Genomic DNA, 26,371 nt, shown 5'->3' with positions numbered 1-26,371 from the left:
TCGCACCTGCAGCACCAGGACTGAGGTTCCTCGGGTGGAGGAGGAAACCAGGGAGACCAGAAGAGGAGTCCTACCCTCTACCTGGGTTGGCGCCGAGGAGAAACTACCCTAAGAATGCGGGGGGGGGGGCAGGGCAGTGCCCCCCAGAGTCCACAAGGCCAAGGGGCCAGGCCCCCGTAGCGCCTCTGAGCTCCTTGAGTGGTTCTGTGGACGGGTTCCAGAGGGGTGTCCTGGCACCCAACTGCCTACCCCTCACGTCCTGAAAGTGTAAAATGGGGCCCAGGAAGCATCAGGACCAGCACAGGGTTCAAGGTCCCCTGTGCACAGGTGGGTAGGGATCCTTTCTCCGACCTTACTGTCCACAGCCCCTGGCCCCGCCCTCAGCGCTGGCTCCAGGGTGTGGCCCTCACCCCCGTGGCCGACCGACGGGGGCCGCTGCTGCCTGCCTGGCTGCTGCCCCAGGGAGACAGTGGTGGCTAAGGGTGCGTGCACTGCCCGACCGGGACGCCTGGCCCTAGGTCCCCTGTGTCAGCCAGCTGTGCGCCTGGCCACCAGCTTCCAAGGGACCTGTGCCGGGGGGAGGTTAGCCCACGGCCCCTCTTCCGGGTTTTAGCCCCTTTACCTGCTACACTAGCGTCTGTTCCATCTGGGGAGGGGAGCAACGTGAGCCAGGCCAGGGCACCAGGGGTTCCAGGCCCAGCCTCTCCTTCCCTCCCAGACAGAGCCCCTTTCCCTCCAACTCAGGAGACTCCCCTCTCACCCCTGCCCTCAACGGCGCCCCTGCCTACCAGGATATGGGGGTGACAGCATACTGAAGCCGTCAAGGGAAAGAATGGGGTTTTGCTGAAGGGTCAGATGGAGGCTCAGTGCCCTGGGGAGACCCTGACTCTCAGGCTGAGGCTGGGACGGCTCCCGCCGCCAGCCTGCTGGGGTTCCCTCACCCCAGCCTCGCTCACCCCCGTCTTCCACTGCAGCTGGACAAGCTTCTCCTCCTGGGCCGCCAGCAGCTTTTCTAAGTCCTGGTGTCTGTGGAGCAGCAGCTCCACCTCCGACACGGAGTGCTGGGGGGAAGCCAGCCGGGGTGAGGCCCAGCTCCCGGCCGCGCCGAGAGCCTTCCCCTCACCCTCCGCAGCCGGCCCGGGGGCCAGTGAGAGCAGGAGCAGCGGGGCTGCCCTTGGCCGGAGCCTCTGGCTGGTGTAGCGGGCGAGAGGGCAGGGCCTCGGCTCACCCCGCAGTCGGGGTCCAGCAGGAGGCCCTCCCGGGAGGCCAGCCAGGCCTCAGCCTGCTCCAGCCCCTGCTGCAGTGTCTGCAGGCCCCGGCTCTCCTCGCAGCGTCCCCGGCGCAGGGCCCAGGCCTCCTCCAGGGCCCGCAGCCGCCTTTCCAGCTCCTGCAGACACTCTGTCACCTGGAGGGTTGGGGGTGCTTCGTGTGAGATGTTGGGCAGGGCACCCAGGTAGGGGTGGGCGGCTGTGCCCAGCCGGAGTGTTGAGGGAAGGCTGAGGGGCTGGACCCTCCCCTTCTGGCCCTCTCTCTCCGCCCCGGTCTGGCCTTCCTCGCCCGCTGGCTTCACTCCTGCTCGGGGTTCCGCGGCCTTGGGTCGTCAGGTTCTGTGCCCAGCTCAGTGCCAGGCCCGCCTCTGTGCTTGTACCTCCAGGAACATGAAGTGGCCACTGTCTACCAGCTGCCGCCCCTCCTGCTGCACATTCTGGGCTTGAAGGCAGCGCTCCTTGATTTCTCGCCCCAGCTCCTCCTGCTGCTCCAGGAGCCGCTCGGCCCCTGCCAGGTCCACGGCCAGCTCCGCTGAGGACAAGAGCGCCTGCGTTTCCTGAGCCCACGCTCTGTGGGGCGGGCGGAGGAGGCTGCTGTCAGGGCCGGGAGGGCAGCCTGGGGGCGGCGTGGAGGGCAGGGTAGGAGCCATGCAGGGGGAGGTGGGGTCCAGTTCCCAGAAGAGCTAGGGTGACCACCCCCCACCCCCCAACAGGGCAGCACTGAGCCAGCAGCTGGGCAGGTTGCCACCTACAGCAGTTCCCGGCAGCGTCCGAGGAAGGCGTGGCCCTGGGCAGCCTGCGCCAGCTGCCGGCCCCGCTCCCAGGCCTTCGCAGCCAGTGTGGCCCAGGCCTCCTGCACCTCGGCCAGTTGCTGGGCCAGGCTTTCCTGAGCCGAAGGTTGTAGCAGGCCCAGCTGGCAGGCCTCCATCCGCACCTGTGCCACCTGCTCCTCCATAGCTGCCAATTCCCTCTGCCACCAGAACACAGGATCAGACCTCACTCCCTGGCCACCTGTGCGGACCTCTCTGAGGAGTCCTGCTCTGCTTCCCATACTCTCCCAGGCCACCTCTGTTCTGCTCCGCAACCTGGGACAGCAGTCCCTGGGCTGGGAGGGTCCTACCTCTCACCTCTGCGGTCCCCTTACCCGCCACCTTCAGGGAGTGGCTCTGACGGGAAGTCCGCAGGGCGTTGGCCCTCACCTCCAGGCGCCTGTGCTGTTGCTGCAGGGTCTGTACCGATGACAGGCTGTGGTCACAGGTGTCTCTTGACATCAGGTTGGTCTTCTCCTGCATCTGGCCCCGGAGCTCAGCCACCGCCTGCTCAAAGCCACAGGCCTCCCGGGCCACAGCCAGGCTCTGGAAGAGGAGGGAAGGCCTGCTGTGGTTGAGCTTATTCCCAAGGTCCTTGCTCCCTGGCTCCATGGCCTCCTGGGCTACCTCACTGCAAACAAGGAGGGCCATGGGGCTTGGTGACTCATTCATGACCACCAGGCACAAAAAATATCCCAGACACAGCAGCTGCTCGATGAACGTGTGATGTTACCGATGTTGTGGGTAGGGCCTCAGGGGCATTCTGTGGGGCGGGGGGCCTCCAGGGCCCAACTCCTGAGGAAGGCAGAGATGGAGGCTCTGAAGCAGGTGGGCATGAGTCCATGCGAGGGACGAGGTTGGTGTGGGGGCATCCATCGGGCTGGGAGGAGAGGGCCGGCTCAGGGGGCTGCTCTGGCGTAGGCCCTCGGAGGTGGCACCTCTGGGCTGTGGGGCCTGTCAGGGCGCAAGGAGCCGGGCTGTTTTTGTAGAAACCAGCAGCTGTGCCTCAGGGCTAGGCTGTGGGGGGACACTGAAGACTTCCTTGGCGTCCAGATCCACTCAGAACACTTAGGTGAGAAGAGTGAATGAGTGGAGTGAAGGGGCATCTGCCACATGACAGCGAGATCGTGCCCAGTGAAGTGAGTGTGGTCAAGGAGAAGGGACCAACAAGACATGTGTCCTAAAGGGAAGGGTCTAAGAACATGTGTGAATGACCCATGGACATGGACAACGGTGTGGGAATTGATGGTGTGAGCGGGGAATGGGATGGGCAGGGGAGGGCAAAGGGGAAAAATTGGGACAATTGTAGTAGAATTACAATAAAAAATGATTTAATTAAAAAAACCCCTGAAGCCTGTGTTCAGGGGTGGGGGCATGGTGGGGCTTAGAAGCTGGCCAGACATGCTGTCTGTTTCTCCTTGGAGCTATGAACTGCACTAGGGGGAACAAAGGAGAGGGCAGGAGGCGGAAGACTTTGAGTCTGCTGATCTGCTTGGCGCTGGGAGTTAGAGGCAGCCACCTCCCTGCACGCTCACACACGTATGCCTGCGCACACACACACACACACACACATGCATGCCTACACACTCGCCTGCATGCTCACACACACGCATGCCTGCACACTCGCCCGCATGCTCACACACACGCACGCCTGCACACACACCTAGTGAGCCTGCTCTTCCTGGCCCACCCTAACGGCACAGATGGCCCCGCTTCTTGGCCCTCCCTGGCCTGTGGCACCTACCTCTGTGCGGGCTTTTATTGCCCTGTCCAGTCTCTCCCAAGCGGCCTCTATGCGACTCCTCTGGGCTTGAATCTGGGGACAGCACCTGGGCGCTGCCCGTTCCAGGTTGCCTGCCAGCTCCCTCAGGGCCTGCACCTTGGCCTGCCCCAGTCTCTGGACTTCCTCTCTGAAAGCATCGAACTTCTCTTCCAGCACCTGCAAGGGCGTAGGGCTGGGCAGGTCACTCTGGATGTGCTGTCCCACGGCTCCGGAAGCTCACAAAGGGCTTCGCACTATCTGAGGGTCCTGACGTGCTGGGCCCAGGCTCTAGAGCTGACAGGTCTCCCCGAGCCCAGAGATCCCCATTTTCCTGCTGCTCACCCCCTCGCCTCTCCCAGACGCACACCTCCTTTACCTTGCTCAGCCTCAATTCACTCTCCGCCAAGTTCGCTCAGGACTGACTCACCTTGATGGCCTCCAGGTCCTGTCCGCAGTCCTGAGACTCAGCAGTGGCCACCTTGCTGGCCAGCCAGGCATCCAGGAGCAGGGCCTCTCGCTCCAGCTGGTGGAGCTGCAGCTGCTCCCGCAGGCGTTGCCCCCTGTCCTCCGCTCTCTGCAGCAGCCCTGCGTGCGCCTCCTTCAGGGCCTGCATCCGGGCCAGCACCTTGGGGCTGTGGCACGAGGGACAACCCGGCTGGAGCCCTTCCTCAAAGGCGGGACCAGCCTGTGAGCCTCTGTCCGCAGTGTCCCTCGCTGCTCTTCCCTCCTCCCGCCTACCTTTCTGGGTTCTGTCTGCTCTCCAGGAGGTCTGCTGTCTGCTGATGTCTCTGGATGCGCCCGCTGAACCCCTCCAGGTCTCTCCTGGTGGCCTCCAGCCGCCGCAGAAAGGCCTGTGTGGCCTCGGCACTCTGGCCCATGTCCTCGATGTCCAGGACACAGCCCTGTTCCGCCAGCCAGGATTCTGCCTCCAGGAGCTGGGGCGACACAGAGGAGGGCAGTTTTCCCGGGGTGATGCCCTCCAGGGCTCCCCACTTAAGGGTCACGGACTGAGAGCGGCTCTCAGTCTGGTTGCACAATAGAATCACCTGAGAGCTTTAAAAACACCCTCTGCCTGGCTCTCACCCTGAAAAGACTGATTTGGACTGGAATGGAGCCTGGGTATCGGCATTTCCTAAAGATTCCAGGTGAAGCATTGATTGAGAACCGCTGATTTAGAAGAAATAGCAAAACCAAACCAAACCAAACCAAACTCACTGGTGTTTTCCTAGAAACATGCAGAAGGGAGCCCTTGAGGACTGGAGACCACCTAGGAGGCGCACAGGGCCGGGAGCCCCCCATGGGTGTCCTCGTGCCCACCCCAGCCCTCCGCACTGCACCTCTGCCCTCACCTCCGTCAGGAACTGCTGGGCTTCCTGAGCCTGCTGCAGCCGCTGCCGCCTCCGCGCGGCCCCTGCCCGCAGGCGGCCCATGGCATTCTGCAGCTGCTGTACCTGGGCAGCCGCCTCATGGGCAGCAAAGTGCCCAGCCTGCACCAGCTTGTGCCCTGTGCCTGCCACTGCCTGGATCAGAGCCTCGTGGCTGCTCATCTCAATCTCCAGGTTCTGTGGGGTAGAGGGAAGCAGGACTGGGCTGCCACTGGGCACTCTGCTGGAGACCCCAGAGTTGTGCCTGAAGCCTCCTGGGATTCCACAGACTTGCCCCCAAGGAGTCCCCTGTCCTTGTGACTAACACAGGATCCAGGGTACCCCAGAAGCCCCCAGAGGCCTGAGTCCCCGTTGGGCTCTGGTGCCATTTCCTTAGCGGGTTGGCGGGGTGGGCCCACACCTGGTGCTTCTCCTGCAGGCGCCACAGGGTGCTCAGGCTCTGGCCATCGTCCGGGGCGTCTACCAGGGGCAGCTTCTCCTGCACCCAGGCCATCTCCTCCTCAGCAGCCCTGGAGAACTGCCAGAGCAGGCTCTGGGCCTCCAGGGCGGCCCTGCGCTCCTGCAGTGGCTCCCGCAGGCTCTCAAACCTGCAGCAGTAGAGGGTGAGGCCGGGGCGGGAGGCACCATGGTCATCAGTATTAGGGCAGACAGTGACAGTGCTCTCTCACTCTGTGCCGCTCACCAAAGGCAGGGGAGGCCCTGAGAAGACAAGCTGGGGGCATGAAGGAGGGCAAGGAAGGTGGGTAGGGCAGATCTACCTCTGAAGCAGCCGCTGGGCCCGCTCCTCCACATCTCGGGAGAGGCAGCAGCCTTTCTGTGTAAAGGCCCGGGCCTGGCCCAGCAGGGCCTGGGCCTGCCTGGCCTGCCGGCCCACCGCTTCCTCCAGCTCTCCCTGAGCCCCCAGGAGCTCCTCCAGGCCAGGCTGGTCCTGGTCCCTGATGGGAGCCCTCAGCTCCACTTCCACAGGCTCCAGCCAGCTCTCTAGTTCCTCCACCCTCCTCCGTAGGCACAGGGCCTGGGGCAGAACGGAAGGGGCGTGAGGGGGAGCGGCCTGGTGCCCCATGCAGCCTGCTCTGTAGCAGCGCGGCCTCACCTCACAGGCCTCCTGTAGCTTGGCTGCCTTCCTCTGGCAGTTGGCCTGTAGCTTGTCCCAGAGGTCCCCCAGCTCCTGCAAGCGCTCCTGGATGGTCTCCGAAGCCGGGTGGCCCCCCTGCCGCAGCCTCTGGCCCTCCTACAGCCACACATGGACCGCTGGGGCCGGGGCACTTGCATTGACGCCCCCACCCATCCCATGGCTGCTATCTCTGTGTGCTGGCTGTGTGATCTTGGGCAAGTTCCTTAACCTCTCTGAACTCAGTAGCCTTATCCGTGTCACTGAGATAATAATGGTTATTTCGTGTAAATGACCTCAAGCACTTACAATACTTAGCAGGGCACTTTATATCGGAGGGAGCCAGCCTGGGGTCAGAGCCTGCACTTTGCAGGTAGGAGAGGGTAAGTTTAAAAGGTGCTACACTTTGATTCCAGGACTGCTGGCTGTGCTCTGTGTCTTCTAATATACTTCCAACAGTTTTAAAAACTGTCCTGTCAAAATGCTACCTTTAAAATTGCTGAAAAGGCACCATTTGTGGAGAGGATGCCCAGGGAAGCTGTGGTGTCTCATTTGCCCTTTGCTGCTCAGCACGATGCCTGCACCCAGAAAGCACTCAATGAACATCGGCTTTCCATTGCTATGATGCAGAGCCACTGCCAGGGCTCTGTGGCGTCACCTCATGCTCTGGCCCACCAGACTGTCCCATGGTCCCCAGCTGGACCCCCGGGGCTCACCATCCGCAGCCTTTGTTGCTGGCGCACGCTTGCGTGCAGCTCGGCCTGGAGAGCTTCTTGCTTCCGCAGCTGTGCCTGCAGGGTGGCGGGGTCCCGCCAGCCCTCTTCCAGGGCCACCAGGTTCTTCTCTCTGAGCCAGGTGGCCATCTAGATGCACATGGAGGACCAGGCACTGCTGCCTAGGGCTCTCCCCTTTCCCCTAACCTCTGGGCTGCCCTGAGGAAGGGCGGCCTCTCTGTGGGGTGACTCCTTCCCCGCTCCGCAACCCCTCCCCACCCCAACCGGGGGGAAACCTCGTAGGAGTCCTGCAGGAAAGGCTGCAGCTGCCCGAGCTCCTGCAGCTGGTGACGACGGGTCCGGGCTCGCTGCAGGAGGGCCTCTTTCCTGCCAGAAGGAGGGTCTCATGTGCCCGCAGGTCTGCCCACCAGGACCTGGAGCTGCCATGGTGGGAGGAGAGGGTGCATGCACATGCACACGCGTATGCATTTGGGTGCCCTGCCAGTCTAGGACATTGATACCCTTTCTTGGGTATCAATATATACCCTGAATCTCAGGCTTCCTTTGAAATTGAGACACGTTCTATCTCCTCTCTTTCTTAGTGTCTCTTATGGGCTGAACTGTGTCTCCGTGCCCGCCACCCGCTCTGTTCCCCAGGTTCTTATGTTAAAGTCCTAACTCCCAGTCCCTCAGAATGTGACTTTATTTGAAGGCAGGCCCTTTAAAGAGGGAGTTAAATTAAAATGAGGTCATTAGGGCGGGTCCCAATATGACACGAGTAAGACACAGAAACACGTACGGCGATGACTGCGGCAGCCTCTGCAAGCCGGCGACAGAGACCTTAGGAGAAACCAACCTGGCCAATGTCTTTGTTTGGGACTTCCAGCCTCCAGAAATGTAAGGAAATAAATTTTTGTTGTTTAAGCCACCCAGTCTGGGGTATTTTGTTACAAGCAGCCTGAGCAGACTAGTACAGTGTCTAAACAGCCTTTGGTCATGAGCTGATATTAGTAAGAATTTTTTGAGCAGCCGCTTCCCAAATAGATATGTATTCGTGTGTGTACATGTATCTAGACACATATTGATTTATATACATATGTACCTCTGTACCAATATATTAAGCACATAGCCGTATGCACAAAAATAGAAATTAGATCAATAAAAAATAGGAAAAGAAGTTCTAATCTCCCCCGTCATCCCGGGGTCCACCCACGCCTCCCATCAGCAGAGCCCCCCATTGGCCCCCCTGCTGGGGTTTCCAGAGTAGATGGGGGGGCTCGACTGAACACAAGCGCCGAGAGAATGCGGACGCCTGGGAGGGCAGGGGTCAGGGTGGCGCTGTCCTGGGGGCAGCCGGGCCTGCCAGGAGCCATCTAAGGTGACTGGGCAGAGGGCGTGCTGACAGAGACCAGCAAACCAGCGTTTGCCCTCTGTCGGTGAAAGGCGCCAGGGTTCCCAGGTAGCGGTCCACCCGCAAGGAGCTCCCCCTGCCCCCGCCAGCACAGGGCCTCCGTCACAAGCAGCATGGGCTCTGCCAGTCCGGGGTCCAGGTTTTGGCCCAGATCTGCCTTGATCTCAAAGTCTCAAAGAGGCGCTGGATGAGGCAGCTGAACCAGATGGGCTTTAATGAGGAAAATAGGTGGAACCTGGTGTCTTAGAAATACACTGTGTCGGTTTCACTTAAATGGACATTAAAAAACAGTCTGTCACCCTGTCCGAGTTGAGCAACCGGCACCATGCTAGGACATCAAGGCTATCTTTTCAACCCTCACACAGCCCCAAAAGGCAGGTATCGCTACCCCCTTGCAGGCCCAGGCTCTGTGAGGAATCCGCCCCAGGGCCCCCCATGAGTGGGCGGCAGGGAACGCAGCACTGTCGGGCTCTGGAGGCCTGATGCTTAACACGGTGCGCCGATACTGCCGGTCCATTGGGTCGTTTCTCTTAGTTTCTGAGCATGTGTTTCTTTGTAAAACTCCCCCTGATCTCAGCCACGTGACCGCATGCTGCTTGACCGCCGTAGTGGGCCGGCTCACTGCACGGCTGGGAGGGGGGGCCCTGGCACCTGGCTGCAGCCCCTGGGAAAGCCCGACGACCCTGGGCCGGGAGCGGAAGGGCAGGAGGCCCCGTGCCCACACCAGGCCACCCGTGACTTCGCCCCACCCCAGTGCCGGAGGTACCTGAGGAGCATGGCCCGGCACCGGCCTAGGGTGCTCTGGGCCTCGGGGCACCCACTGTGGCACAGGCTGCGGGCTGTGGCTTCTAGCGCGCTGATCTTTTCTGCCTGTGCCTCCAGGCCCCGCTCCAGCACCTCGTGCTTCCACAGGAGAGTCTCCACATTGGCCGAGGGGTCCTGGTGGGAGCAGGGAAGCCGACACTGTCCATGGGCTGCCCGCACCCGGCCCCAAGCTCCCTGCTTTCCTACGTGGATCCATCCTACCAAACACTTGCCCTCACGCTGAGTGCTCTGCCCAAACACAGTCCTCTAACCCCGCAAGGCCGGATTTGGCTCTAGGACCGTGATCCCCAGCCAGGGAAGGCACTGGAGGATGAGGTCTAAGTGCCAGAATTTCCAGCGCAGGCACAACTTTTCACGGAGCAGGAGCGCCTCCCCCACTCTGCACTCCCAGGGAGGCTCCCCTGGCACAGGCTGGATGGCCACCGGGGCCCTGAGGTTCCCCGCAGGCTGTGCTCCCTGGCCACGCGGGCTTGGGACAGTGGTTGTAAAAGCAAACCTCTGGGTGTGAGGGAGTGAGGAGGTGGAGGGAAGGAGGCAAGAATGGGTCGGGGCCACACACCCGCTAAGCCCCCACCACATTCCCGGTGGGGCCCACCTCCAGGGCACCCGAGGTGCTCGAGTGGCTCGCACGGGTGGGCAAGTGACTTCTCGGTGACTGACTGACGTGGCTGACGTGGGGCGAGCCCCTTGGCCTGGGGAGCTCAGGTGGCTCTGGCTGGTTTGGTTCTTAACGCTGCTTGAGTAAACCCTCCCTCACGCCTGCCAGGCACCTACCCCCAGACCCTCGCTGGCGGAGCACGCTTCCTGGCCGCAGAGCCAACTTTCCATCTGCTCCACAGAGCTCAGAAACAACTGTGAGGAAAGGAAACGGCAAGAGGAAGTGAGCAGAGTAACTGCAGGTGGCGTGAACCTGTTGGTGGCCTGGTGGAGACACCAGGGCCCCGGGGCCTGGCTCAACCAAACGGGTCCACAGCAGGCACGACTTGTCAGGAAGCTGGGTGGTGAGTGGTGGGAAGGGGCCCTGGCAAGGCAGCCTCTCTGGCTTTGGCTTTGACCAGAGGTGGTGGGGTTAGTGCAGGTCCCCGAGGGTAGGGGCAGGATGGAGGTGCCAACCTGTAGCTCCAAAGCCTGCTGCAGCTGAAGCTGGCGCTCCTGCCAGGTCCCTTCCAGGCTGTTCAGCTCCTGGTCTAAGCCAGCCAGGGCCTGGCGGAGGTCAGGGTTGGACAGGTGCCCAGCTAGAAGCAGCCGCTGCCCTGTGCTCAGGGCCAGGCTTACACTGTCCGTTCGGGAGTCCAGCTCAGCCTGCAACAGGACTAGACTCAGGTCCCAGAGGCTGAGGCCTTTGAGGCTGGAGGACGCCCCGTGTCGGGGAAGGAGGGGTGGGAGACAGCTGAGGGATGGGATGGAAGAGGCAGGTGACAGAGAAAGGACCAGAGAGAAAGTTGGGATCACAGCAAGGGAGAGGGCAGATAGGAGGGGCGATCCCAGGAGAGGCCCAGGGTCTCAGCCACACACCCTTCGCTCCTGGTGCTCCTCCAACAGGCGCCGGGCCTCTGCGGGGCTGCGGGGGGCACTTCGGGCGCCCATCTCAGCCCGCAACCTCCGGGCCCAGACCAGCAGGTCCTGCAGCATTGCCTGCAGCTTCTGAGCTTGGTGTGAGGCATCCAGGGACTCCCTCCTGCCCACAGGGTTTGGCAGCTAGTCCTCTGAGCTCCTCTTTTCCCCGTGCCCACCAGGACCTTCTGTCCCTGAGTCCCCTCAGCCAAAGAAGGGCCCAGGGGCTGGGGATTATGGGGTGACAACTGGCCGGTTATTTGAAGGATGGAGGAAGATTCTCAGGGGAAAACTGGGGCCAAAGGGAAGTACGGGGACAGAGGGGTGGGTCAGCAAGGGCAGCGAGGGTTCATACCACTTCTGGGCCCTGCTCCGGAGCTGCCACCAGCTGTCCATCATCTCCTGCTGCTTGCAGCTGAGGCTGTGGGCTGCCCGGGGACTTCTCTGGCAGAGGTGGCCCACCTCACTGTCTAGGGACTGTGGGACAAGCAGGGTCAGGGGCCGGCCGGGGAGGCAGGTTTCACTCAGGGGAGTGCTGGCTGCAGGATGTCCCTGCAGGCGTAGCAGCTGAGTGGGACCGGTTGGCTCTCAGGGTCCCGAAGTCCCCTTGGCCTTTGCATGCCTTCCCGGGGGTCCTCAGAGGAGGAGCCCTGGGTCTACCCCACACCCAGCTGCATACCTCCACCCGGGCCTGGATGAGGCCCACTTCCTGCTCCAACTTCTCGTGCTTCCACAGCAGCCTCTGCACGCTCTCCAGATCCTTTCCGCAGTCCAGGGCCTCGGCCTGGGCGGCCTGGGAGGAATGGGGAGACATTGGCTTGGCCTTTCTCCAGCGGCTCCCCTACTGCCGAGGGGGCGCTGGCAACAGGAATCTACGCAGAAAGCCAGCACCCGGTGTGACTCCCTTCCCAGTGCCCTCAGTGGGGCTCGTGCCGCCTTCCTTTTGCAAAGGAGGAAAAGTTCTGAGGAGGGATGTGGGGCGGGAGTTCCCTCTGAGGCAGGGGCTGCCGTCTATGAGGTGCTTCCATGTGCACGGTCTTGTGTGACCGTCGTTCCTTTGGGGGAACTGAGCGTGGATAGCTCGGCCTGGCTGAGGTGGGAATCAGGAGAAGTGGGAACGGCCTCTTTCACACGGGGCTTCCCAGGCTCTTTCACCTCTGCGTCTGCCAGCGTTTGGCCCAAGTTTCTCCACAGTGGCTCACAGAGTCCTGGTGCACATATCCTATGGGGCCTGAGTTTGCTCAGGGACAACAGAGGAAACACTAGGGTGGGGGGATCTGGTCTCCGCACTCACTGGTGCCTCTGGGGCCGGCTCCAGGGGGGCGCGCCTCCAAGACTGCAGTGGGGACTTCTGCCGTCCAGGGATGGTCCTGAAAGCCCCTGGCAGACCCCCTGACAGACCTCGGGTGGGACCTCCCAGTGTCCCAGCTGAAGCGAAGAGGTGGCAAAGGGGCAGCGATCACCCCTGGGCGGCATTTGCTCTTTTCCACTTACCTTCTCCCTGATCCGCTCAGTGACAGTATCCAGCTCACAGGACAACGTGTGTATCTCCAGGGCACCTTCAAGCTGCCGCCGGTACTGGAGCAGGTTGCCACGGAAACTGTGCCACCTGGAAGACAGGATGTGAGGCTGAGTCTGAGGTGGTCCTCTGGCCCCGCTCCTGGCCCACTGCTTCCTGATCTTGGGACTGGCCTGTTGTTGAGCTGGTGACGCCTCTGGCAGATGGTCCTGACTTGCTCAGGGTCCCGGGTCTTGAGATGCAGTGACAAGTCATTGATGCTCCGGATGTGGGTGTCATCCACTGTGTCCTGTGGGGGTGCAGGGTGAGGCATTGGCACTGCCCACTCTGAGCCCCTTCTTTGCCCTGCAGTTGTCACTTAGAGGGTCCGCTTGGGCCCGAGAGAGCATAAGGGGCAGCTTATCTGGGGAGTGAAGGCAGAGGCTTCCCCTGCGGTGGCCTCCCCATCCCAGGCACAATGAGCAAAAGGCACTAGGAGCCTGCTGGCCTCAGAGCCATTGTTAAGGCTAGAAAAACTGTGCTCCCCAAGTCAGGACCAGATGGGAGGGGGCGGGTGCATACGCACTGACTAACAGGAGCTTTTACAGTTAAAATGCAGCTTTTTGGGATAAGAAAAGCAAAGTAAGGGTGAAATGAAATGGCGAGTCTGGGCCTCCGGGGGTAGGGTGTCCCCACCCCGAGGAGTCGCTGGACTGAGGCTGCTGTAGAGGAGACCCGGGTGGGGCTTACGGGCGCATGGGGAAGGGTCCCTGATGGTAGATGTGGTCGCATGCTTCCTGCCCCTCGTTAAAGCTCCTTGTCTTTGCAGAGGCTGTTAAATTGCCAACGCACTTCCCTGTGAAGTATCTCAGATGAGGTGGGCAGTGGAGGGATTTCCCTCCTCTTACAGATGCCAGAGCAGAGTTCCGAGGCTAATGGGGTCAATTCCTGGCAGTCGCGATTGAAGCCCAGCATCTTCCTGAGTCTAGTGCTCTTTCTACTACAGCATCTGGTACAGTGGCTGTGAACCTCCACTGTTAGCAAAGGATAGCTTAGCTTAAGGCTCTGCAGCCCTTTAAAAAAATCACCTATACTTACATCAGGGGGATGAGGTTAGCATATTTGGTTGTGAATATATCTGTCCAATTTCTTTCCTCTATATCACATGAAAGAAAGATGTTTGGAGGTGTGTGTAGGGGGAGGTGAGGAGGAGAGGCTGAGATGCTGACGGATGGTTATTGATTATCTACTTCATCTAGGCACAGGTGCATTCTTGCATTCCTTTATTTTCAACTTTGAAGTAATTATAGGTGCATGGAAAATAGCAAAAGTGCAATAGCCGAAAAGAGCCCCATGTACTCTTCCCCCGGCCTCCCCTGATTGGTCATTACATATCTATAGTATGGTATGAACTCCAGGAAACTGTCATTGGTCTGTTAACCAGACTACAGATTTCATTCAGAGTTCACCTGTTTGTACATGAGCTCACCTGCGTGTGTGTGTGTGTGTGTGTGTGTGTGTGTGTTGGGGGAGGTTTAGGGCTGTGTAGTTTTGTTACATGTACAGATTTATGTAAGCTCCCCCACGCACATGCTCCCTTGCCTATGAGGGAGGTGTTACACCCATTTCAAAGGTGAAGAGACGAAGGCTCGGGAGCCTGCTGAAGCACATAAAGAGAGTAAGCGCGGTGCTGTCACTTGAGCACGTACCTGGCTCCAGAGCCCACCCACGGTCAGCACCCTGAGCTGTATTTCCCAAAGCCGGGGGGTGGGGTGGGGTGTGTTGGCTGACCTCCCCCCGCAGGGCCCTCACCCCTGCCCAGACTCCTCGGAACTCCCGGAGCCGTTTGAGGAGCTGCAGGCAGTGCTCACGGTCCTGTCCCAGGTCACCGATGTTCACCATCACCTCCTGCAGAGGCCGGGGATTGGGAGCGTAGTTCTCTGAGCACCAGCCTTGGCGCGCCCAGCCCCCTGGCACGTAGCTGCGGGGGCTCCCCCTGTCAGGGAACCGGGGGCTACAGGCCAGGGCTCCCCCATCTCTCAGTCTCAGGGTCCCCCCGAGCCCCACCCAGCTGGGCCTCACCACGTCCTGGATCCAGGCCTCGCAAAGGTCCACTCTCTGCATGAACTCCAGGAAGCTCTGCATGTCCTCCAGGGCCTGGCCCTGGAGGGCCACCGCCTGCCTCAGTCTCTCCCAGCGCTGCTGCAGCTCCCGCAGCCTCTGGGAGACCTCTCCTGCCTGAGGGTGGCTCTGGGCTAAGAGAGTCTCGCCCTCCTGGGGAAGGAGGGGACACAAGAAGATCTTGCCTGTCACCCTTCTTCCTGCTTTCCCACCATCGCAGTCCCCTGTCCCCCCTTCCTAAGGCCTCTCCTGTTGGCCGCCCCGGAGTCCAGCTTTGGGGCAGGGCTGGCTGTTACCTTGACGACAGAAATGATGACCTCCTCATGGGCCTGGACCTCAGCCTGGAAGGCCTGGTGCCTCTGGAGGTGCCTCAGCTTATCTTTTAGATCCCCAGGAGGCAGTGGCTCTCCCAGCTGCTGGACCCGCTCCTGGATCCAGTCCTCGGCCTGGTGGCGGTGGCAACATGAATCCCATGATGTTGATACTGCCTCTGTCCACAGAGACGTCCCACCCGCCTACCCTCAGCTGGGCCCAGGTAGCTGACCACAGGCGCCAAGGGCGGCAGGACTGGGCAGAGCCTGATAAGTGAGAACCAATAGTTCTGGCCCAATAAGACATGCCCCAGGCCCTTGGGCCCCTCAGCCACAGAAAGGGGGCTTGGGTAGGACTTTCTGTTGGAGACGAGGTTTGCCTGCTCCCAGGCCCTGGACCGCTCTGCTCCCTTCCCCGCCTCTCTTTGTCCTGGGCCTGCGAGAGCTGAGGATGCAGTGGGGTTCACAGAGAGGGTCTTAGAATCAAATATCCCAGGCTCTAGGCTGGCCTCTGGGAAAGCCACTGATCTCTCCAAACCTCAGTGTCCTTGTTCAGGATTGTGGTGAAGGCTGAATGAGCCCAGGTAAAGATCATCTGTAAACTGTAAAACATGGCCCAAAGGGAAGGCACGGGGCTGGGGCTGGCCCTCTGACCTGGGTCATGACCCCGGTGAAGCCAGCCATCAGGAGGGAGGCGTGCAGGGCCTGTCTCCGGGTCTTGGCCAGCTCCTTCACTTGAGCCCGACGCTCCAGCACTGCGTGGAGCCGGTCCTGCACTCTGGGGCCCCAGAGGGTCTCTGCCCACTCACACAGAGCTGCCTCCTGCATGCGGGGGACACAGACTGCTGTTTCCCATGCCGGTGAGGCTGGAGCAGGAGCTGGCCTGCAGGGAGGCCCTCCCCTCAGACCCGCGTGGCTTAGGGCTGACCTAGGGCTGTGATCCCCCCAGCAAGCCAGAAGCCAGGGACAACGTGCTATGGGGCCAAGTGGACTCCCTGTCCCCGCAGTGTGGCTCACCCCATCCAAGCCCCCCTTCTTGAGCCAGCCAGTCAACTCTGTTCAGCCAGCCCCAACCATGTGCCCCTAGCCCCGCAGGCCACCTTGTACATCAGCATCGCCTCTGGTTGCTCACCAAGCACCCGGTGCCCCCTAGTTAGGATCCCAAAGTTCCCTAACTCCCCCTTCCCCCACTGACTCTGATGAACTCCCCTAGCCCATCACCTTCTCATCCTGGGCAGTCAGCACCTTCTGGAAGGTCTCATGTTTGCGGATCAACTGCCCCACCTCTTCCACCGAGCTCCCCAGGACACTGGTTTTCAGGGTCAGCTGGACCAGCCCATGGAATGGAAAGAGAGGCCATCACGGAATGTCCAGACGGAGCCCCGTCACCCTGCTTGCAGCGGTTGGTGGGGAGGCGGGGCACAGCCCCTGTGCTCCACATCAGGGAAAAAGCCAGAGCCCCCGGGAAGCAAGGAAGTGAGTCGGGGAGAGGGGGAACCGCGAGGAGAGGGGCACAAGGGTGTGTGCTGGGGGCCGAGGGCGCCTGCCTCCTGGGCGGTGAGGATCCTGTCCAGGTGGTCACACTTTCTGAGGAAGAGCTGCTCCTGGTGCATGGCCTGCAGCTTCGCTCGCTTCTGCTCCCAGGCCTGGAATACCTGCTCCCGCTTGTCCTGCAGGGCTCGCAGCCCTTCCTGGACCTGGAGACAGGCACGCGGGTGTCTGCTCTGGGGGCAGCCGTACGGATGAGAGGGAAGCAGTTCCTGAGGGAAGCCTCAGAGGGGAGGCCAGTGGGGCATAGCAGGGCAGGGCACAAGGGGGTCAGGCTCAGGTGAGGGCAGGGTACGCTGGGGACAGTTGGAAGAGGGAGCCCACCTCCTTGGTGGGTGTCCCTGTAGCCTGAAGTGCCTGTTGGCCCAGCTGGGCAGCCCGCTGGTGTAGCTCCTCCTGGGCCTCTAGCTCTGCCCGAAGCTGTTGGTGGGCGTTGAGCTTTACGGGGCCACTGTTGGCCTCCTGGGAGCTCTCCTCTACCTGCAGCTCCTGCCACACACTGTCCGCCCAGGATGTGTAGTTTTGCACCTGAATCCCAGGGAGATGGAGGGAGAGAGCTGGATAAGCGCTGGGCTAGGTGGCAGAGAACCGGGCTCTGAGGCACGGCTGCAGCCTGACTACAGCCCGGCTGGATCCACTCACACATCGCAGCAGCCTGAGCTGTCCTGGGGCACGGCCTCCGGTGAGGCTCGGGGGCCCTTTGCCACCTGGTTCCTCTGTTGTCATCCATCCCAACCCTCCCCGATCCCAGATCCCCTTGGCTTCCCTATATGCCAGCCCAGCCTCCTCGTCACCCTCACCAGGGCTCATCCCCACGCTGGCACCTTGACAGCTCGCTGCTCACCTGTCTCCTGGATTGCCAGCGTACCACAAACCATGATTTGCCGAGTCATGCACAAACACAGTGTTAGAGCCTGGAGGGGCCTTGGATCCTTGTCCAAATGATTCATTGCACAGGTGAAGAAGGGTAAATGGCACGAGGTGCGCGAAAGGGTTCTGTAAACTCTAGGCACACGCAAACAGGCTAACAACCTGGGGTTAAGGGTTAACCTCTTGAAGGTGGTTGAATTGGATCCCTAAATCCAAGCTTTTTTGCAGTGTCTTGGTTTGGGCTTTCTGGTCTACTAGGCACTGGGCCATGGGGACTCCTGGGGTGTCCCATGCTGGGGCCCACTGTCCCAACCTGACTCTCTTGGGTATCAGGCTCATATCAGCTAGACAGGCTCTATGCGGGCAGGGACTCTCTTACATAGTAGCTTCTGTATCACCCGTCTCTCTCCACCCACAGCTCCCAGCTATACACAGGTGTTAAATAGATGCTGGTTGATCGAGAGGTCATTGTCTAGAACATCTGGGTCTCCAGTTGTGGACTTCCCTGGACCATTTTTACTCCCCAACTCTGGCTGGGACCCTTGACCCCTGTCACAGCCCTGTCACTCGCCTGGGCTGGTGTTGACTCACACCTATGGAGTCACGCCACGCCCCATGTGCTCAGCTCTCTGAACAGCCAAAGAGACATCTAGAAGTGTCCACATTCTTTTTCTCTCTGGAGCTGGAGGGTCTCAGAAGTGCACACACATGTACGGTACAACACATACAACACACACATGCCCACGTATACACACACCGCCCAAGAGGAAGGAGCCCTCACCTCTGCGTGGAAATGGGCCAGGAGGCATGCCTGCTCCAGCTGGGCCCTGCGCTGCTCCATGCATAGCTTCAGGGCCTCCCAGGCCTGCACCAGAGCCTGCTGCCTCTGCTGCACTGCCCGGGCCTGAGGCCCTGGACCCAGCTTCTGCACCATGCCTGCAGCCTCCAGCAGTTCCTGCAGCTGGGGCCGGGGTAGGACATATGGAGGAAAGGGCCATGTCCTCCTAGAGGCTGAAGGCCTGCTCATCACACAGACCCACCCTTGGGCCATGCTCTGCCAAGCACAGTGGGCCCGCTGGAGGCCCCGGGGGAGTGTGGGAAATCTAGAGGAACAGCTGGGAAGGCCTGAGTGGGAGAGGCAGCCAGACCTGGGCTCACCTGCCACTCAGTGCCTGCAAGTTCACACTCTAGCCCCTCGTGTCTCTTCAGCTGGGCCTCCAGCCCACGCAGGTCCTGGGCCACGTCACTGGGGAGGCTTGTGGTTTTCTCCTGAGAGGAGATGGCCAAGGAGATAAGGAATGGAGGGTAGCACACTGAGCCTGGGGTGGATCATTTCCAGAAAGAATCCCCTTCCTCCCCCGGGCTCACACCTGGACCTGGGTGAGGGTTTCCAACAAATCTCTGTGAACTTTGAGAGTGACCTCGGCATCTTGGAGCAGCTGGCCTCGGGCCCGGGTCAGCTCCAGCAGCTCCAACCAGGCAGCCCTGCCCCCGGCACGTGGGAGACCAAGCAACACATCAGGCAGTGACCCAGCCTGCAATCTGCTCGGCCTTACCCAAGCCGGCCCTCCTCCTCTCTGGGCACATCCAGGACTGTCCCAAAGCTCCCCTTCTTAACACTCCTCCTGCCTCTGGCTCTGTCTGCAAACCTGCCTCCCTGGAGCCTGTCTTTCCAGCTTTACTCTGAATTCAGCCTTTTGCTGCTATCACATTCAGCACTTAATTGGTTTCTCTGCTTTGTAGTACCCCTTCCATCTTGCGTGTCCCAGTCTCAATATGTCAATCAGGTTATAATCTCTCCAGGGCATGGGCAACCTCTTCTCTCCATTCCTCACTTACTCTGCAAACTCTCAGGGAGCCCCCCAGGTCTCTGCCAGGCGGGACTCTGTGCTAAGGGCTATGACCTTGCCTCATGACACACAGGCTGGGGGCGGGTCCGAACCCAATGGGTGGCATGTAGGCAGCCCTCCCTCAACTCCTCCAGGTTGTGGGAGCTGGTGTTTTGGAACATGAGCCTCGAGGTCTGGGCAGGGCTCCAGGACCTACATGTCCAGCCTCACCCGTGGCAGGGTCAGCTTCCTGGGAACCAATCCCTCTGTAGACTCCTTGTGGGCAGACAGAGCTGTGTGGCCTTCAGAGCATGCTACCCCCTCTCTTAACTCTCCAGGAGCAGCCTGCCCCTGGCCTGGCCTGCTGGGCACTCACTGCAGATCCTGCTGTGTCTGCTGGGCCTTGGGGGCAGCGCTGTGGCCACATTCCAGCAGGATCGCCACCAGTTGCTGGCAGGTTGCCACCCGCTGGTGGCCCATCTCCATTTGATGCCGAAACTTTGCAAACTTGATGCAGAGGCGCTAAGGAGAAGGAAGGGATTGAGAGACAGTGGCTCCCAGCAGCTGGCAAGGCAGCGAGCACCTGGGACAGAGGCATCTCCATGATGTCTGAGCGATGGGGGGTGGGGTGGCCACAGCACCTGCCCACTCTACTCAGAGGCCTGTCCTCAGCCAGGGCTCATAACTCCCGTGGCCCCCTTCCCCACACAGCCCAGCCAGGCCGGCCCCCCACGCCCAGCGCTGTGCCTCGGGCGCCTCCTTGCCCCAGCCCTCTTCTCACCAGGACATGCTCGTGGTCCTCTCCGAGGTGCTCTCCTTCCCTGGCCTCCTGCGTCTGGCTGGCCAGCCAGCTCTGCAGCTCCTCGGCTTCCCTCATGAACTCATGTAGCTTCAGGGTCCCCTCTAGCTCCCGGTCCCTGTAGGGATAGTTTGTGGTTCCTCAGAAGTTGGCTGCCCATCCCCCTGGGGACAGCTAGCCCAGCCAGAGGGGTGACCTGAAGGAGGTTATGTATGGTCTCTGCTCAAGCCTGTGGCTCTGGATTCAGGGACAAGTAAACATAAACTGGTGTAGGGCAGGCAAGCGTGTGGCTGTGGGGAAGAGACACGGGTGTGTGGGGGAGCTGGGAGCTGGGGGTACACGTTGCTTCCCAGTGGGCCATCGCTGAGGAATTTATGGAAAGACGTAAGCAACACATAGCAAGGACTTATTTGACACATCTCTACGGGCAAGGGGTCATGGGTTCCTTCAGCTCAAGGTTGTGGTACAGGAACAGTCAACCGTGGCTAAGCCTCTTGTACTCAGAAGGTGCATAGTGCCCCTCACCGTGTGGCTGCCAACTCCTGCAGCGCCCGAAGCCGCTCCCAGACCCTCTCCTGCACCACGCCCAGCTGCTCAGGGGCCTCAGGGTCACTGAGGATCTGGGCCGTCTGGTCAAGCTTCTCCATGGTGCTCCAGCAAAGCGCTAGTTCCTGTTGCAGGGCCTGTGGGCACACAAGGGTCCGTGCCAGGCTCAGATTGGGAGACTTACTCATCTACACACGCACCCACCCCCATCCAGTCACCCACTGACGACACACCCATCCTCCTCCTCGCATCCACTTACCCACCCAGGCACCCATCGCTCACCTACCCAATAACGATGGAGTCCTTACTGTTCCATAACAGTGAAGGCATGGTCTGGGCCCTCAAAGGGCTCACTATCTAGCAGGGAGGGGTGAATGCTGGGTAACCTGGGCCAGGGCGGGGAGGGCATAGAAAGCACTGTGCTAGGTCCCAACCTCACAGCGTAAGAGATGGAGAGTGATGAGCCAGGTGCCCAGGAGGCCTGGGACTCTGAGTCTCCTTGAGGCACGGCTATAGGCACGTCCCCAGGAATGGCTCACAGAAAGTCCTCGGTCACACGCAGGACACTGAAACACTGACCATAGAGCTATGTGGAAGAACTGACACGGGGAAAATTCAATGGCAACAGCAACCAGAATCACTTCAGTCCAGGCTTCGGGGCTTCTGTGGTCCTTAGAGCCCCAGAAGGAGCGGGTGTCCAGGACCCCTCCCTTCCATCGGGGGGAAGCAGGTGTGGCAGGGAGGGAGGTTTCAGGAAGCACATTTGGTTAACTCAGAGGAGGATATTCAACATGTGGGAGGAAGAACACTGTGGAAGATGAGGAGAGGGCTTGAACAAGTGACCCCAAGAGTGGAGAAAGGTGTCGGGGGAGGAGAGGAAGCGAGAAGAGAAGGCAGGGAAGCCCTGAGGTCATGGGCATAGACTGGTACAGAGACTGAAGAGGGGAAGCGTCCTTCAAAGAGGCTGCCGCTGCAAGAGGGGAGCACTGCAGGGGCCTTGCAGGACTGGGTGGTCGGGAGGGGACTGGCAGTGTCCTCGGGAAGAAAGGGCAAGGCTCTGTGCCTCCAAGAAGTAGAAGTGCCCCTTGGGCATGTGACAGACCCTTTCTTCATGGCCTGCCATCACCTGAGGCCAGACTGCACGGAGGATGCTCAGAACATGGTACCTGGTGCTTCTCGATGAGCCTGCTCGTGGCCGCCTCATCTCCACCGTAGTCCTGACTGCTCACCAGCGGCCACTTCTCCGCCACCCTGTCCTCAAGCTCTGACACATCTAGAAAATACTGCCAAGAAGAGTCTAACTCACCTTGATGATCTTAGGACTCTTTATCATCTCCAGCAGCCAGCACAAGGAGGCGTCTGTGCCCATACAGGGACAAGCCAGCCCCTGGCTCAGGGTTCTCACCACTGACCCCTCTCCCAGAGAGTCCCAGGTCCAGCAGCACTCGCCACAGAGCCTGCCTGACTTTGCCACTTGCCCTGACCCTGTGCTCTCAGCGTCCTACCTGCTGGAGAGAGACAGCCTGCTGCAGGCACTGGGCTTGTGCCTTGCACGCCTGCTCCAGCTCCGCCCAGCGGCCTTCCAGCTCCCGGCACTGCTCCCCAATGTGCTGAGCCTGGGGGTGCCCTGAGGCTGCTAGGCTTCGGCCGGAAGCCAACACCTGCAGCACCCAGCCCTGGTGGGCTTTCACCTCCGCTTGGAGATTCTGCCATGGAATAGCACAGGGAAGGGGCTGTTGTCTCCAGATCCCCTTAACTGCAGGGTGCCCAGAACAGAGCCTTAGACATGGCTCCAGGTCCCATTTGTGGCAAAACTCCCAGGCAGAGAATAGCTAGGGACAGAGACTTGGAAATCAGGGCAGCCTGCGTAGCAGCAGAGCTTCTGAGGCCCGGGGGCAGGACATCGTGGGTCCTGGGGGAACGAGGGGGCTGTTACCTTGTGCTTGTGGCAAAGGCTCCAGGCATCACCCAAGCACTTGGTGGAGCCAGCAGAGCTTACACTGGGCATGTGCTCAGCTATCCACGTGAGCTCCGCGGTGGTCAGGTGGTAGAACTGGTAAAACTCAACTGAGGCCTGTAGCTGCAGGCGCCTGGTAGCCAGATGTCCTTGCAGGGACTTTAACCTGGGCGGAGGCAGAAGAGAAGAAAGAGGCTGGGAATGCGTGAGGACAAACCTTCAATCCTTCCCTTGGCTCAGCCAGGGACCCATGAAGAACAAGGCAGGTATGGGGGGGTGGGGAAGCCTCTCTGATGGCGGGGGCAGTGGAGGCAGCTGGAGAGGGTCTGGGGCGCAACCTCCCACCCAGGTGACCCACCTGACTTTAGAGATTGTGGGGTGCTTGGCATGCCTAGTTGGGGTCTCTGACCCTCCTACCCCAGCAAGGACTCCACTCATAAGGGACGGGGATTTGGACAACCTTCAGGCCCTCTGGGGCCACCCTGTTGGGCTCGCAGGGCAAACCCGCCCTCATGTCCTTGTGGGAGGGTGACACACAGTGGGGCGAAGGCGGAACAAGCAGGTGAGTACCTCTGGAGGCACTTTTGGGCCTCCTCCACGATGGGCTGTGCATTGGCCATCTGGTGGCCCTGGGAGACGAGGGCAGCCACCCGGCAGGCCAGTGCCTGGCCCTCACCCTCCAGCTGGCGGTGCCGTTTCTGCAGCCTCCTGCTGGAGCCCAGGCCCTGCCCCATCTCTGCACCCGGCAGAGTGCCCTCCAGCTGCTCTACCTTCTCCTTGGCGTCCTGGGGAGGGATTATGGTGCCGCATTTGGCTCTCCGCATACAGGCTAGCAAATGGCCCTTCTTGGGCTCTAAGACTGAGTGCTGGGGTACACCATATTCACCAAGGACCTACGGGGCCCTCTGTGCCTGACAGTTCCATCCCTCACCGGCAGTGCCCAACAATCCCCCAGAACCTCGTGAACACCCTGTCCCTTCATGCTGCTTCCTCCTTGTGGGACTCAGACTATAATAACCATGCACCGGACACACAGGAGACAATCCTGAATTGGCTTCCTGGTGGGACAAGCCAGGCTCAACTTGCCATAGGGCAGAGGTGACCAAGGGGTGCAGGACGTCCCAGGGCTGCCCCGGAGTTAACGTAACACCCAGACTCCTCTTCACACCCTGTCCTGCCGGTGCCCGGCCCCGCCCAGCATCCGCCTCCCTCCCCCTGCGCCCTGCCCCTCTCTTTAGCCGACCTGTAGTAGCCCCCGGAGCTGGTCCTGCTGCCTAGCCTGCCGGAGCTGCTCCCCATGCTCTGCCATTTTGTGGTTCAGCTCTTCCCATTTGCTACTCAGGCCCCGAAGCCTGGCCTGCACGTCCTCCTGGGCCCAGGGCTCACTGCTCAATAGCTTTCTCCCAACCTGCATGGACACAAGGGCCCAGGGAGCCTTGCTGAGCTGTCAGTACCATGATCAGCCACCGCAGGCTGGACCCAGATGGCAGAGGTAGGGGGAGGGGGGTTGGCTACAAGCTCCACTCCACAGGCTGCCAGGGCTTGAGCAGTTTGTGTGGCCCCAAATCTGCAGGCAGAGGTGGGAGAGCCTTCCCCCGGTGCCCACAAGCCACACAAGGCGAGCAGGCGTCCAGCCAGTGGCAGGGGAGGTCTTTGTTCAGGTGGAGGAGGCAGGCCCCAGGCTGCTCCAGGGAGCTGGGGGAAGGAACGGCGGAAGCTTTTGGGGCTGGTTTGGGGGCACAGACCAGGAGTTGCCCAGCTAAGTGAAAGAGGAAGCTGTGCAATCCTTATTGCGTGCTAACTGAAGTTGGTTCTTTCTTCAGTGAGCGTGTTCCATGAAAACATGCCATACAGCTGGGCAGGGAGTAGAGAGAGAAGCAGGCCGTGCACCCTCCGTCCAGGCCCCCACCTGCTGCAGGCCCTCCACGTGCCCACGGGTGGCCAGCAGCTCGCGCTCAGCCTTTTCGTGCCACTTGAATTTCTGCAGGATGTTGCTGGGCTCCAGGGAGGGCTCATCCCTCACCATCGGCCCCTTCTCCTCCATCCACAGCATCAGTTCAGCCACATTCTGCTTCCATTCCTGCCCAAGAACCGAGAGAGCATGGGTCTCCCAGACAGAGGGTGCGGGCTGGTGCGTGGCCCTCTATGATAGAGGTCTGGGGGGCCTCCGTGGGACCCAAAGCCAAGCCTAGGGTGCAGGGGAAGTGGGGCCTGGGGTTACTGCTCCCAAGTCGGGACAGGAAAACCGAGATTGGGGGAGAAATGTCTCAGGGAAAACAATAGGAAGAGGCCAGGGGATTCAGGACCTGTGCCCCACAGTGCCCGCTGCCCCGAGAGGAGGAGAGCCCACTACTCCAGGGCACATGAGATCCCACATGTCCGTCTCTCTCCAAACAGCCTGAAGCTCCAGGAGGCCTGTGGACTGGCTCAGCTCTGAGCCCCTGTGGGCGGTGGAGCTGGTATCTATCCGAGCCAGTCTGTAGCTGGTGCCCACATCCCATGCAAAAGCTTAGAGTGTGGTCAGAAGTGATGGGGAAGGGGAGTAACTGGTGAGGAAGGGTGAGGGAGTTATTCAGGACTTTGAACCCAGTCCCACCTCTGAGCAGTGTGTCCTCAGCCTCAGTTTTCCCTCATCTGGAATAATCAATCATAATACCTGTCTCACTGGGGTGCTATGGAAGTCAATGGCATAGCATGTGGGCAAGTGCCTTGTAAACTGGAAAGCGCTCTGCATGGCGCACAGCTGTTAGTGCAGCAGTGGACGCAGGCATTGCTCTAGGGGAGGCCTCCGGGCCTGGGTGCCCCCTCACCTGGAGCTGGAGGGAAGCCAGCAGCTGCCTCCTCCTCTGATCACTCTTCTCCTGGACCCTGGTCCACTGGGCCTGCACACTCTGGAGCTGCTCTCTGACTCTGGAGGGCATGTGGGGGGTGGGGGAAGCTGTAGGGGGCACTCCACGATGCCTGAGGCCCACACCAAAGGTCAGCCCCCCACAGCCCAGGCTGCTTCTCTCCACCCACTCTCTCAGCCTCAGGGCAATAGGCTGTGTAGACAGAGACAACAAATGTGCTTCCAGATAGGTCTATGCTCACGTGTGTGCAGCAGGGTGTTTGCTCTGCGCCAGCTTCTTGCCACGCGACCACAGAGCCTCTGCCCGAGGGCCCAGGATGCCCAGGAGCTGCCCAAACTCCTGGTGCTGCTGCAGCAGGCGCTGGGCCTCCCTTACATCTTCCTGTGGGTGCAGAGACCTGGGGTCATGCCCGGGAGGGTGGGGGCCAGCCCCATCTCCCTCGCTGCTGGCCCAGGGGCCTCCCGTGTCCCCGGCTCCATACCCCAAGACTGCCCAGCTGCAGGAAGGCCTCGGAGTTGGCACAGCTGGCAGAGAAACCATCCACTTCTCGGCCGAACTTCTGCAGCTCCAGCCCCTCCTGCAGCCACTGCTGTCTCTGCTCCCAGGCAGCCTGCAGGCCCTGGCTCTGCTGGCCCAGGAGCCTCAGAGCACTGGTCACCTCTGGGGAGTCTGGGGCGTCCAAGGCTGCCACGGGCTGGCCCTGAGACTCCAGCTGCTGCATCCTGGCCAGCACGACAGGCAGAGGGTCAAACCTGCCCCTCCTCTCACCGACCCTCCTTCCCTTCCGACCCCCGGCCATTCATTTCAGAGCTCTGATGTGAGGGTAGCTGCGGGGGGCCTGAGGCCGTTAGCTCTGTGGTTCCCTTGGCCGGTGGGGCAGCTGTGCCCAGGCCCACCACTGACGCTGAGTGCGAGAGCCCCAGCATGGTGCTTAGGACCCAGTAGCTCCCATCTCCCTGCCATGTCACATGCTGGCTCCGTCTGGCCACGCTGATGGCTGATGCCCAGGCAAGGACATGGGCTGGGGCAGCATCGCACAAAAAATTGCTCAACTGCACACACGCCTGATTGCAGGGCCACGGTAAGCCCACGTGGAGTCCAAAGAAATGCGAAAAGGTGTCCCTCTCAGCTGGGTGTGCCTTTTTTCCACAGGTGCACCCCTGGGGAACAGGTAACACCTTTGCATGAATTAGGAAAAGGCTCCA

At 60.8% G+C, this 26,371-nt stretch overlaps 1 protein-coding gene across 1 annotated transcript in view; it reads right to left on the bottom strand.

The window, feature by feature from the left end:
• SPTBN5 (spectrin beta, non-erythrocytic 5) overlaps positions 1-26,371 on the bottom strand; it is a 46,795-nt gene that overhangs the window by 3,599 nt on the left and 16,825 nt on the right. The window contains 47 exon segments of the mRNA XM_054565117.1: positions 364-489; positions 492-598; positions 601-646; positions 957-1,061; positions 1,229-1,405; positions 1,649-1,838; positions 2,021-2,238; positions 2,468-2,623; positions 3,822-4,016; positions 4,267-4,471; positions 4,578-4,774; positions 5,189-5,401; positions 5,625-5,811; positions 5,983-6,239; positions 6,318-6,455; positions 7,052-7,198; positions 7,345-7,435; positions 9,226-9,398; positions 10,059-10,136; positions 10,398-10,586; positions 10,800-10,962; positions 11,194-11,315; positions 11,518-11,631; positions 12,333-12,447; positions 12,531-12,646; positions 14,149-14,244; positions 14,419-14,610; positions 14,754-14,903; positions 15,423-15,590; positions 15,990-16,094; positions 16,316-16,465; positions 16,641-16,844; positions 17,968-18,147; positions 18,345-18,455; positions 18,557-18,671; positions 19,392-19,537; positions 19,797-19,932; positions 20,340-20,497; positions 21,527-21,643; positions 21,866-22,066; positions 22,297-22,483; positions 22,888-23,102; positions 23,561-23,725; positions 24,227-24,397; positions 25,128-25,227; positions 25,408-25,547; positions 25,648-25,888. Of these exon segments, the coding sequence (XP_054421092.1) occupies positions 364-489; positions 492-598; positions 601-646; positions 957-1,061; positions 1,229-1,405; positions 1,649-1,838; positions 2,021-2,238; positions 2,468-2,623; positions 3,822-4,016; positions 4,267-4,471; positions 4,578-4,774; positions 5,189-5,401; positions 5,625-5,811; positions 5,983-6,239; positions 6,318-6,455; positions 7,052-7,198; positions 7,345-7,435; positions 9,226-9,398; positions 10,059-10,136; positions 10,398-10,586; positions 10,800-10,962; positions 11,194-11,315; positions 11,518-11,631; positions 12,333-12,447; positions 12,531-12,646; positions 14,149-14,244; positions 14,419-14,610; positions 14,754-14,903; positions 15,423-15,590; positions 15,990-16,094; positions 16,316-16,465; positions 16,641-16,844; positions 17,968-18,147; positions 18,345-18,455; positions 18,557-18,671; positions 19,392-19,537; positions 19,797-19,932; positions 20,340-20,497; positions 21,527-21,643; positions 21,866-22,066; positions 22,297-22,483; positions 22,888-23,102; positions 23,561-23,725; positions 24,227-24,397; positions 25,128-25,227; positions 25,408-25,547; positions 25,648-25,888 (7,273 nt within the window).

Source organism: Pteronotus mesoamericanus, unplaced genomic scaffold (genome assembly GCF_021234165.1).
Source record: "Pteronotus mesoamericanus isolate MK-2021 breed Mesoamerican mustached bat unplaced genomic scaffold, CSHL_Meso_final contig_164, whole genome shotgun sequence".
Classification (NCBI taxonomy): Eukaryota; Metazoa; Chordata; class Mammalia; order Chiroptera; family Mormoopidae; genus Pteronotus; species Pteronotus mesoamericanus.
The sequence above is the reverse complement of the archived record's forward strand: the minus strand, read 5'-3'. Positions and strand labels throughout refer to the sequence as shown.